Source organism: Haplochromis burtoni, unplaced genomic scaffold (assembly GCF_018398535.1).
Source record: "Haplochromis burtoni strain Fernald_Lab_line unplaced genomic scaffold, NCSU_Asbu1 Contig_16, whole genome shotgun sequence".
NCBI classification, from domain to species: Eukaryota; Metazoa; Chordata; class Actinopteri; order Cichliformes; family Cichlidae; genus Haplochromis; species Haplochromis burtoni.
This window is the reverse complement of record NW_024582377.1, coordinates 3,093,748-3,106,588: the sequence shown is the minus strand read 5'-3', so window position 1 is coordinate 3,106,588 and position 12,841 is coordinate 3,093,748. Positions and strand designations below refer to the sequence as shown.

The 12,841-nt window shown below is 41.7% G+C and overlaps 1 protein-coding gene across 7 annotated transcripts in view; it reads left to right on the top strand.

Moving 5' to 3' along the window:
- The window catches only part of LOC102312465 (ryanodine receptor 3), a 128,671-nt gene that overhangs the window by 64,679 nt on the left and 51,151 nt on the right, over positions 1-12,841 (top strand). For 5 of the 7 annotated variants that reach the window (XM_042218253.1, XM_042218254.1, XM_042218255.1 and 2 more), the window contains 14 exons: positions 137-241; positions 2,489-2,592; positions 2,950-3,033; positions 3,346-3,505; positions 5,187-5,334; positions 5,582-5,787; positions 5,986-6,160; positions 6,476-6,684; positions 6,771-6,970; positions 7,076-7,142; positions 7,228-7,388; positions 7,482-7,647; positions 10,759-10,845; positions 10,967-11,193. In XM_042218253.1, coding sequence (XP_042074187.1) covers positions 137-241; positions 2,489-2,592; positions 2,950-3,033; positions 3,346-3,505; positions 5,187-5,334; positions 5,582-5,787; positions 5,986-6,160; positions 6,476-6,684; positions 6,771-6,970; positions 7,076-7,142; positions 7,228-7,388; positions 7,482-7,647; positions 10,759-10,845; positions 10,967-11,193 — 2,099 coding nt within the window. The remainder of the gene's footprint in view (positions 1-136; positions 242-2,488; positions 2,593-2,949; positions 3,034-3,345; positions 3,506-5,186; positions 5,335-5,581; positions 5,788-5,985; positions 6,161-6,475; positions 6,685-6,770; positions 6,971-7,075; positions 7,143-7,227; positions 7,389-7,481; positions 7,648-10,758; positions 10,846-10,966; positions 11,194-12,841) is intronic. The other 2 variants (XM_005916902.3, XM_042218258.1) reach the window with 2 other exon arrangements.

Below are 12,841 nucleotides of genomic sequence, written 5' to 3'. Positions count from 1 at the left end.
CAATTTGATGCATCTTGTGTATTTGTTTAATTTTTCCAAAAGAATTGCATTACTTTGTTTCAACTACTGAGTTTTTTGCATTCTATAGTTTGCACAACTTTTTGGAAAATGCTCATTTGCTTACCTGTTCCTTCAGATTGTCATGCCGCCTCATTTGGAGAAGGTTCGGGACAAGCTGGCTGAAAATATCCATGAGCTCTGGGGCATGAATAAGATTGAGCTTGGCTGGTCTTATGGCAAGGTAAGGGTTAGATTGTTAATGAGATTGTTATTTAGTTGCTTATGTTGTTCTCCTACAAGTTCATCGCTCGGATCAAAAGATAAAAAGCATACTCCATGCCGTTTTCCATGTTTGTGGAGAAATAAACACGACAATTACAATTTTTTCTCGATGAGTGTGACAACTTACCATCACAGAGGCTTGTGTGTCATCTTGCTTTCTCTTTTATAATTTGCGGTTTACACCAAAAAGAGGGTAAGTGGAAAAAGAACACTGTCATTGTTCACATTCAGCGCTTTTCCACGCCACTCATTTACATCCTTCATTCACATCCAGTTTGTTTGTAGGTAGCAGAGTCATTGTGTCTGTGTTCTACTGTCAGTCATGAATTACAAATTGTTGTTTCACCCAAAGGGCAGAACAGGATGTCTTGGCAATTTCATCACCTGAATAAACCCAGACTAAAATTTGCATTTTGTTTTTTGTTTTTCTCCTTTTCAAAGAAAAACTGATGGAGTTTCTAATTCTTTAAATGTTCAGAGGGTCAATCAAAACACATGACATAACCCGCTATGAGCCAGAAACCAATCAAAAGGCCTGTCTATATATTCGGAGCAGATGTTGTATCTTTTCTCCTGCTACTGATAGGAATCTGAGAATATGATTGTATGCTATACTTAGATTGGAAGAGTAATGTGAAATTGAGATGAGGCTGTGTTAGTCTGTGTTATTCTTGCCTCTGCTGGCTATGTCCAAAAAATTGCCAGATTAACAGCCGATGTTTTCTATTATTAACTGGCATCAAGCCTGATCAAGCATAAAGACCAGAAGCAGTGGGAAACACCTAGTCTGGATCTGTGGGGCAAGTTCAAAAGTATATCTGACTTAGCTTTTGAGCTCTTTTATCGTCGGAGAGCTTATGCTTGAGGTTTTTTAAGCTGAAGTCTCCTGGCTTCACCTGTAGTGATATCAAATTCTCATCTAAACTCCCTAAAAGAACAAATTAGTGTATTTCCCAATACAGTCAGCTGGAAACGCATGCTTATAATTACAGTGTACGCAGTGCAATCAGCAGGCTCCTGCAACAGAAGACAAAAACTGTACCTGATTTAAATTCAGCTCCATCCCACTTCAAGTTCTCCTGCTGTGTTTGTATTGTTTACTCTCTGCTCGGGTCTATTGTAAGTCACGGTTGCACAAGTGGTCAAAAAGAAGGCACGTCCGAATTTAAGTCGGTTATGGTTTCATCTGTTTAACTCCAAATTCTAGCTGATGGCTTTCTGGTTTGTTGTATAGTTACCACAGGATAACGCCAAAGTGACCTGTTTTGCTCTTAAAGGAAGGAAAAACAAGAAACCAGCAACAAGACGCAGCTCTTATGTCTATAATACAACATGAGAATTCTGCGCTAGCTTGTAAGCTTTCACTCTGTCCTCCTCCTCGAAAAATCTTTGATTTAGGACAAAGACAAGTCTGAGATTTGGTAAATAACAATAATAAACTAGTTTTATTGTCAAGGTTTTTTTAGCCAAGTGAGTTGGAGTCAGTTATACATGTGGTAGAGGTCACATAGCAGATAAAATAAACCTGTTTTTGCTATTTAGCACTGGTTGCATGTAAATATGAAAGAGGAGATTTCCCATAGTTCTTGTACTATTCACAAAAGAGCTGGCTGCTATTCATTAGACCCACGGAAACAGCTGCATATCTGTACACAGCCCTGCATGTTTTCTTGGTAAACATCCACCATTGCCATGCCACCTCCTCTGAGCAGCATTGCCAAAGGGATTATTTGGCTTAAAGCGCAGCCTCGAGAGAGACGCATTACGCCTCTCACTCGGTATTCCTGCCATACAGCTCTCTGGCTCTGCCAAGAAAACATGCTCTCTTGTCCCTCTCTCATAACATGTTCACTAGAGTAGTCTAATCACTGCAACTAGTAGCACCCAGGACTTAAACCACATGCCTGCCCCCTTGTTAGTTCACAGTGACAATGAGTTATGAGGCTGTGTATCTCATATGCATAGATCTAGTAGGACTTGATGTACATATGAATGCAGAGCTGCTGAACAGCAATGATGAGAACGTCAGGAGGTGTTGATATGTGTGTTTTTTATTTATTTCCTATCTTATTCATAGCCTTTTCCATTTTTGTTTTTTTAGGTCACGAGCAGTTGTCCAAGCATTTCACTGCATATCGTGCTGTGTATGACTGTGTATGTGACAAATAAAATTTGAATTTGAATTTTTTCTCTGTTTTCCTCACAGATAAGGGATGATAATAAGCGGCAGCATCCGTGCCTGGTGGATTTCTCCAAGCTGCCGGAAACGGAAAAAAACTACAATCTGCAGATGTCAACGGAGACTCTGAAGTACGGCGAACATGATGGATTGTTTTTGTCTTCATGGACAACACCTCTGTTATAAAAATAGCCTAAAAAACCATATCTGACATATTATTCTCAGATAATGCATTTTCTTTTTTCGTTGGATTTAAACTATTTATGAGGAATATCACAAGTTTAGCTAACAGTTCACTGATTTCATAGTAAAGCTGAAGCGATGACGTGCTGTAGTTTAGTTTAGTCGGCCTTTCTTGTGTAACAGATTAGGACACGCGTAATTTAACCCATCGTGCTCTGTTTGGACACATTCAGCAGCCTCTCTGGTTCTTTGCATATACTGTCAAATCAGTTTATTGGTCACTGTGGTTATTTTTTCCCCTGCAGGACTCTGCTGGCCTTAGGCTGTCGTATAGTTCACATGAATCCAAATGCTGAGGACTCTCTCAAAAAGATAAAGCTCCCTAAGAAGTAAGTGGGTATGATTATAGCAACGATACGAGCACACGCACTACTCATGATATTGATTGTACATCACACAATTGGACAGTAATGACTAGGCCGCTCTATAGTAAGACAGTAAGAGAAATGAAATGAATCAAAATATTTGGTAACCCAATCACAGATCATCCAAAAATGTCCAGCAGTATAAGAAATAAAGGATATTTATTGTGTTTACTGCCATAGAGATTCCCATCAGGCTGTAAATGTAAACTGGTCCCTGTGGTTTAACTGTATCCATAACTGGGGGAAAAATTCCTTTTTCATTGTTTTTTCCTGTAGCTACATGATGTCCAATGGTTATAAGCCGTCCCCTCTGGACCTGTCCGATATCAAACTGACTCCGGGGCAGGAGCTGCTGGTGGACAAACTGGCAGAGAACGCTCACAATGTGTGGGCCAAGGACCGGATCAAACAGGGATGGACATACGGGATTCAGCAGGTATGCTCAAACCCACCAAAGAATCGACACCTTCGCCAGACATGTGAACAGCGCTGAGGTTTGGTTAGAAGTGAAAGACGAACAACAACCTTAGATCACTGTGAACACATCTAGGAAAACACATGCTTTAATGTTCAAATTTGATTGAAGAGATTTAAAAAATAGCTTCTCAGAGAACAGGTACATTCAAAAGCAGACATTGTTGCTGTAAAGTGCTTATGAGTGCATCCCTATAATCTAAGAGCAGCAGCTTTACATTGTCCAGAGGTCTGTGCAAATTACTCAGCCAGAAAGTAGTAATGTTCCTGGACATCTGGTGCAGTCTATCCGGTTGTTCAGTCTGACGTCACTAGCCGTGTCTGGGCCTAAACTCCGCCTAAAATGATCAGCGTTCTGCTCTACCAGGTGTAACAACTAAGTTTAGCATCCAGGCATCCATGAAAACGGAATTTATGACATTTAACGGAGTTAGAAGTTAGCATGGAGTTAGCTCGCTAGCTTCTATCTAAATACAATATAGCATGTCCTGACTGCGGGGTTTTGGAAACAAATTAAAACGTACAGCTCTGTTATCACTTCCAGCATGAATGAAGACAGAAAACTAAACAGCAGTGACGTTTGTAGGGTTACTGAAGTTGGGCTAGCTGCTATATAATGATGTGCTACGTGACCGCTAGCGACACAGCTATGTTAGCATAATATAAACAAGCTAACTTTTTTCCACTCGATAAAATTTAACGTGAGTGTTCTCGGTGGTCAGGAACAAATGTAATCGCATGGCAGGATGCTGTAAAAGGACCAAACTTCAGCCAGGAGAACAACTGAGATAATCCATCCACAATACGAGGTTAGTCATTCATGTACTGCTGCATGGGCTGGGCTGTAGTTACATCCTAAGGTTTTAAAAACTGAGCTTAAATAAATGATTAGCGGTAATAAAAGTCGAGGGAGGTCAACAGTGATCACTGACTGTTTTAGGAGCTTTTTGAGATCAAATAGAAGAAAATACAAAACATTAAACATGTTAACAACACAAAAGCCATATTAAACGCAGACTGCTTTAGACCCGGAAGTAGGATTCGTCACGTCATCACTGAACAACCGGATACAATGTGCTGGGAAAAAATGCTCAGATCAAATACAAATGCTGCAAAGAAAGAAAAATCTGTTTTCTTAATATGTGGAAGAATACGCTACTTTTGCCTGCTTCCTTATTCACAAGGGGTTGCCACAGTGGGTAGCTCCGCATGTTTGAGTTGGCAAAGCTTTTTTATGCCGGATCCTTTTCCTGACAAAAGCCCACTGGGATTTGTGTCTCCTCCCGGGATCAAACTGGGGATCTTTTACTTGTCAGGGAATTGTGTAAACCGAAAGGCTGATTTTGTTCTATTTCAGCTTTGTCTGTTATCTTCTCAGTTTCAGACCAGTCTATAGTTCACTTGTGGATTTGTTAACTAATAAGGTAGTAATATTGGACACATAACCAGCTGCAGAGCTTCAGCTACAAGCTCATCAAACAAACCTGAAATAAATAAAAGAAAAAACTCTAATTTAAATTCACAAATCTGCTTTACAGCTGAATGAAATCCCTTCATTTGCCTTTCAACTGGTGGGACAAATGAATGTTTTTTAAAAAGGCTTTAAACTTTAACATTTCTCTTGCTGCTTCTCCTCCGTGCAGGATCTTAAAAGTAAGCGTAACCCTCGCCTGGTTCCTTATGCTCTGCTGGATGAACGCACCAAGAAGTCGAACAGGGACAGCCTGCGGGAAGCTATCCGCACTCTGATTGGCTACGGGTACAACATCGAGCCCTCGGACCAGGAAGGCGGTGAGTTTCACCCATGAAAGTGTGCTAATCAAAATGCCCAGAAGTTCAAATTATACAGTGCATAATAAAATGCTCCTTACAAAGAATAAGGATAAAAAAATATGTCCTGATATGGGACTTTGCCTTCCATCTCCTTTCAGTTTAGAGTGAAAGAGAATAGCCATATGAAATTGCTGCCTTTACCTACAGCCACTGGGTTTTTGCAATTAATATTTCCATTGCTTCTTATTATTCTCCTTTCACCCAGCAGGACAAGTCTCGGAGCGCCTCAGCATTGATAAGATCCGCTTCTTTAGGGTAGAGAGAACGTACGCAGTGAAGACCGGGAAGTGGTACTTCGAATTTGAGGCCGTTACCGGTGGAGACATGAGAGTGGGCTGGGCCAGACCTGGGTGTAAGCCAGATGTGGAGCTTGGCACAGATGAGCTTGCGTTTGTCTTTGATGGATACAGGGTAAGCTGTCAACCAAATCTCAGTTAATCCCGAAGGCGTATTGGTGAAGTTCACGTAGACTACTCGAAAAATAGCTTTCGCCCTTTATTCTTTCGTATTTAAAAACCTATTTAATTATTTGGTGTTAAGCTCATTTAAAGTAGTTGCTCACATTGTGTGTATACCATATGGTATTCCTTGTGTCTGTACTGTGCATAGGGCCACTGCCTGAACATGGGCAGCCGGCTGTTTGGGCGCTGTTGGCATGCTGGGGATGTGGTGGGCTGCATGATCAACATGGAGGACAAGTCCATGATCTTCACTCTGAACGGGGAGATCCTGATCACCACCAAGGGCTCTGAACTCTGCTTCACGGACTTTGAAACTGAGGATGGTGAGAAAGAGCGTGTATGAATGTGGCTGTGAGGAGCTGTTGAGCACACGTCCTTGCCATCCTGCCCTCATCTTTTAAAGCCTTCACATGTAGAGCAGAAGGCTTTATCCCAGAACAATCATGGTGGTGATATAAGTTAAAATTGAGCGGCTCCCTGTGTGGAAATCAGCCATATTTGAAGTGCCACTTGTAAATTGCCTTTTGCAAAAGCTGCATTGATGTTCCATCCCTCCTGCCGTGTATTCTTAAAGACTTCTTTCTCTCCTCCTTCTTTGCTCCCCCCCTTTGTCTTTATGTACTTTGTCTGTCCTGCAGGGTTTATTCCAGTGTGTAGCCTCGGTCTGTCGCAGGTGGGTCGTATGAACCTCGGGAAGGATGCTAGCACCTTTAAGTACTACACCATGTGCGGCTTGCAGGAGGGATTCGAGCCATTTGCCGTCAACATGAATCGAGAGGTCACGATGTGGTTCAGCAAGCGTCTGCCTACTTTTGTCAACGTGCCGAAGGACCACAACCACATTGCGGTAAGAAAGAAGAAACTGTGAAATTGTTAAAAACGATTGAATTGGCCTAGACGATGAACGCGAAGATTGTCATCGTTTGTTTGCAGGTAACCAGGATCGACGGCACCATCGACAGCCCTCCTTGTCTCAAAGTCACCCACAAGACGTTTGGGACACAGAACAGTAACGCAGACATGGTGTTTTGTCGTCTGAGCATGCCTGTGGAGTTCCACTCCGTCTTCAAGATCAGCCCTGTGGTGGACATGAACGGTGTTCATGAGGAAGAAACCCTTAAAGTTAAACACAGGTGCTGAACTTCCCAAAACTGTGACTTTAAGCTCTTTTGCGAGAAAACCTTGAATCCGACATGTTATCTGCTCGCTAATGACTTTTTGAATATGGTTTCTGATAGATATCCACTGAGATCTGTGAGGCACAGCGATGAAAGTAGACGAGTGGACTACAGCAGCATCACTACGGTACAGAAGAAACGTCTGTTTGCAGCTGCTCAAACTAAATGCGTTTTCATTTTTGGCTAAGTCTCTCTTCTCTGTTTTGTTACAGTACTACCATTCAGTGAGGGTCTTCGCAGGTCAGGACCCTGCCTGTGTGTGGGTTGGATGGGTTACTCCTGACTACCATTACTATAGCAACAACTTCAACCTCAGCAAGAATCGTACAGTGACTGTAACCCTGGGCGATGAACGTGGGCGAGTCCACGAGAGGTGACGCCCTCTGTGTTTATATGTAATAAATGCTGACGATTATTTTTAATTACTAACCTTGTAAAGATTTTTATATATGCTTATTACTGACAGCGTGAAGAGGAGCAACTGCTACATGGTGTGGGGTGGTGATGTCACCAGCACTTCCCACACCTCCGGTCGCAGCAATGTGGATCTGGAGATCGGCTGTCTAATAGATTTGGCCACTGGCCTACTGACATTCACCGTCAATGGCAAAGATATCTCTACCTCCTACCAGGTACAACACACACAGCTGTGCAAGCAAGAATATAACTATTGCTATGTTTCTCTATAATTAAAAGTATCTAGTGTGATGGGTGCAACCCAAAATAACTATGCTACCGAACTAATAAAAAGTAAATTTACAAAACTGTGCAAAAGTCTTGAACCTCTTCATCAGTTTTTTATATTTTGCTAGGAAAATAGAAATAAGGTGAAAGATTGAATGGGAATACAAAATATGGGGCAAAAACAGAGTTTGTACAATTCTAATGAGCTTGAAAGTCAATATTTGACACAACTGCCTTTGTTTTCCAACACATTTCTAAATAGTCTTCAGGAATGGTCCTCCAGGCTTCTTTAGGACATTCAATGATTTTCAGATGTTGGCTCCCCTTTGGTAAATTCTAAATGGAAAGTTATATTGTCTTTGGACTGTGGGAGGAAGCCGGAGTACCCGGAGGGAACCCACACAAACACGGGGAGAACATACGAACCCTGGCCTGATGGTGGACTTGAACTCAGGACCTTTTTGAAGTGAGGCAACAGTGCTAACCACCGTGCCACTGTACTACAGTTAGTGGGGTTAGGTTGATTAGGTTGGAAACTCTAAATTGTCCATAGGTATAGATGTGGGAGTGAATGCGGGTATGAATGGTTGTCTATGTGTTAGCCCGGCGACAGACTGGCGACATGTCCAGGTGTAGAGCTTTTATCTATGCTTTCTATGCCTATTCACGTGCATCGGGGGCAACTTAGTGCATTTAGCAGGAGTCATGGATCGACCGACCTGACCTGCTCTACCGTAGCTTCTTTTTACTCCCAATATGATCCCACTCTGTTTCAAAGTTGTTAAGGTTCGGGGAGGCCAGTCAGTGACCGACGGCATTCCATTGTGTGTTTTTCTATCCAGGTATGCTTTTACTGCTTTGGCAGTGTGTTTGGCATCATTGCCATGCTGAAAAATTGAACCGTTGCCAATCAGATCCTTTCCAGATGCTATTTCATGCTGGATCAAAATCTGACAGCACTTCTCACAGTTCCATCAGTTCTGACAAAATCCACAACACCACTGAGTGACATGCAGCTCCAAATCAGACAGAGCTTCTTCTGTGTTTTACAGATGGCTGTAGACACTCACTGTTGTACCTCTTTCCTTACCTCCTCACTACACATTGACGAAGATTTGGAGAAAAACGTTCTTTCCATAAGACCTGTTCTCACTGTTTTACATTCTAGTTCATGTGTAATGTGGCATAGCTTTTCTTCTCGTTTTCCTTCCTTAAGAATGAAAAAGGCAATCTTGTGCCTGTCAGACTGTTGTTTTTGTACATTTTGTATATTTTTTTTGTAGATTCAAGGAAAAGATTATATGCTTTTACAAAAGGCTGCTAGTAAAAATGTCAAAGATACAATTTAATATTCGTTCTTTTCTTTTTTTATCTGTTATGTGAAGACACAACACTTGTTCGTCCCTTGAGTTATGTGTTTGTTATGCTTGAATGATTCATAGGTTGGAGTGAAGTGTTAACTTTAAAAAACCCAGAGAACTGTGACGCAAAACCAATTGAAAACTTTAAAAGAACATCTGGCTCATTGGAAACAAAACTGTGAATTTGGACATCAATTTCAGGGTCTGCAAGTGCAGCCATAAACAATTCCCATCACTCCCACTTTTGAATCACCCTTTGAATCACCTGAATACCTGCACATCACCATTGTGCCCTGGAAATGCTTCCACGAACGCTACTGTTTGGTCTCTGTTTATCGTAGTTCTCATCATCACTGATGGTCCTTGACAGTGTCATGGCGACAAAAGTTTATATTTGATGATGATAGCTAAATCACAAATGTGCAAGTGGTCAGAGCTGGATGCTCAAGGAGAGAACCATGAGGGGCATGGGGAGCAGTTAAATTTAATAAATCAGGTCAGTTTGTACACTAAGGAGCTTGGAAAGAAAAGCGTCTGGACTTCTTTAAGTTGCTTGAAGACGTTTTACCTCTCATCTGAGAAGCTTCTTCAGTTCTAGGGTCAAATAGTGGAGAGTCCCAGATTTAAGCCCTATGGGAGTGACCCCCAAGAGAGACATGGACCCCCTGTTGATCCTCTACCTAATCATATGAGCCAAGGTGTGAAAATCGGTGTGGGTCACAATCAGCCAAGGTTTTGGGTGAACCCGCTGTGAAACCTAGCCCAACTCTATCATGTGATTTCCTGGGAAGGGATCTCAAAACTGGATTATAGATGGCAGACAGTTGGTGTCGTAAGCCACTGCATCTGTTCAAAGATATTCGTTCACAGTGGACATAGATGGCTTCTTTCACTCTGTCCTTGAAAGAGTGACCTTTGCCCTTTAGATGCAGATGGATAGCTGGCTCTTGTCCCGTTGAGGTGGCTCTTCTATGTTGTGCCAAGTGTGTGTTCAAGCAACTTAAAGAAGTCCAGACGCTTTTTCTTTCCAAGCTCCTTAGACTACGATGACCTGGATGATTGAGAACCTTCACAGACATGTCAGTTTGTATAGTTTTATGGCTTTAGTTGTGGATCTTTTTTGGTAACAGCTTGTAAAATGATTTATAAAGGATATCAAGTCTTTTGCGAAGTAGATGCATGCATGCATTAATATCCTTATTCTTCACTAGCCTAATATTGGCCATGCATATATCCCTGCGTCTCCTGTTTAATCTGATGACCTTGAGAGTAACTTAATTTAAGACTTAATTTAAGACATATTTACTGAACAGAGAAGTGACTGTGCATCTTGTTGAATTGTGGACTTGTTGTTCAGAGGTCCTCTCAAAAGTAAATCTCAAAATAATCTTTCAGAGGGTGTAATCTTCTTACGTTCTTCCTCACTGAAATTCTTTGAGACTTCACACAGTGCTGACTCATCGCCGACACTCTTAAATGTCCATGTGTGCACGCACACACACACACACACACACACACACACACACACACACACACGCACACACAGGCAAACTAAACTGCACTAAGTAGCAGAGTTTTCATGATGCATCATTAAGCTGCTTTCCTTAAGTCACGCTTTCAAGCTCCTTCTCAAGCTTTTGATATTTACTTCCTGTTTGGACCTTTTGTTTGCTTTCTTTTCACTTTTCTCTGTTCCAGGTGGAACCAAACACCAAGCTTTTCCCCGCTGTGTTTGTGCGACCCACCAGCCCCAGCCTCTTTCAGTTTGAACTGGCTAAAATAAAGGTGCGTGGCTCCTAATTTTACTTTTCCATTACAACAGGCTTACTTTTGTGTCTGCAATACCATAGAAATGAATGCTGTGCTCAGACAGGATTCCCATCAGCTGTCTCTGTGTGCTCTCCAGAACGCCATGCCTCTGTCATCAGCCATCTTCAAGAGTGAGCATAAGAACCCGGTTCCACAGTGTCCGCCCCGACTGGATGTCCAGACCATAAACGCCGTGCTGTGGAGCCGCATGCCCAACAGTTTCCTCAAAGTGGAAACGGCCAGGGTTAACGAGAGGCATGGATGGGTGGTTCAGTGCATGGAGCCCCTGCAGATGTTGGCAGTGCACATACCTGAAGAGAACAGGTGTGAAACAAGGCTTAGTTCGCTTATAAGCTGGATTTGTTACTTTTTAAAGCACACTAGTCAATGCACACAGTATCTTAAATGTTTAATCTATACAGGAAGTTTCAAACATTGACCCTTTTTTACCGAGACAGCATGCAACTGCCTGTTGTAACACAGCTTGTGTTCTTTATTCTTAAACAAAAGATGTACTAAATACTGATCTGCTAAGTGCTTTTTGTTTTGTGATCAGAACAAGGCTAACTGTTTTGCCCCATTTCTATTTTCTTAAAGCTAATTTCCTGTTTCATCTAGCTTTATTTTTAGCTTAAAGTAATGACAGTGGTATTCATATTCTCATTTAACTCTTGATAAAGACAAGCTTCCTGTAACCATCAGCACACATTGCAATAAAGTGATTTAGTCATATTTTATTTTTTGGTAACATAGTAAATTTTTTAAAATCTCAACAGTCACTCAGGATTTTCTGCTTTCCTCAGTTTTATGTCGCTGTGTATTAAAATGTCCTCGGCTATAAGCTGTTAGACAGACAAAACAGGTTTGAAGTTGTCACCGTGGGCTTCGCTAAATCATCGTGCTGATTTTTTAACTGTTTGTGACAAGTGTATTAAGCAACCAGAAGGATTAAGGGACGGGCAGTTTCAAGTTATTATCACCTTCCATTCTGACGTATAACTGTTAAGATTCTGGCTACTGAACCTTTTAAATTTAAGAGCAGTTTAGAGTGCAGTGCCATTAGCTATGACTAGCAAACTTGCTTAGTAACCTACATCGCATAAACACATGATTCTTAGTTAATGGTAAGCAACAAACCACCAATAACATAACTAATAAATTACTGTAATTTCACCACACAGTTATCCATATTTTCTGTCAGACAGAAAAGGCACCAACAACTCAAAAATGGATGAGTGACTAGCATGAAGCCTAGCAGCTAGCGAGCAGCCACCTGGGAGTGAAAGCAGCCATGCTCCTCACAGTTAGTGTGAAAGGGGGTAAATTAGCTGTAGAGGGAAAAATCATTCTAACCCTCAGCTGTGAAAGCCTCACCCAGCCGGGCAAGTAGGCAGCCAAGTTTGTGAACACAATAACTAGAGAATGAGGCGATGTAGGGTTTTCAAATTGATACCATAACAATAATACCATATCTGTTAGAAATGTCAGGCAAATTTGAATCTCAGTAACCTTGAAGGTCAAGTTTTCTGAAAATCTTGTGATGCGATAACTAAAGATGTAAGTCACCTTGGATTTTCACATTGATTGGAGGTGAGGAGTAGTATTTTTTTATACCAGGTTGTAAACCTTCCATGGTAACGTTGGACACTTTAAGACTGGGTTTTATTGAGAGACACTCACTAATGCTGGGCAGACACTGCGATTTTTTCAGTCGCGTTATTCAGCTCCTGCTCAAACTGCACGATTGACTCGCAGGGGTTAGAAGTTCATAGGTCACGATGCAGGTCTCACACTATACCGCCCGATGCTCTGATGCGACCTGAGTGCTCACACTGTGCCTCCATAAAATGAAGGTTATAACAGAAATTCTGTCGCTCGCTCTCTCTGTCTTTCACTCACACAGACACACCACCACCATCAACTTTGCTAAATTGCTAATGAAAAACATGATCAGGCAGCTGTGATTGAGCAG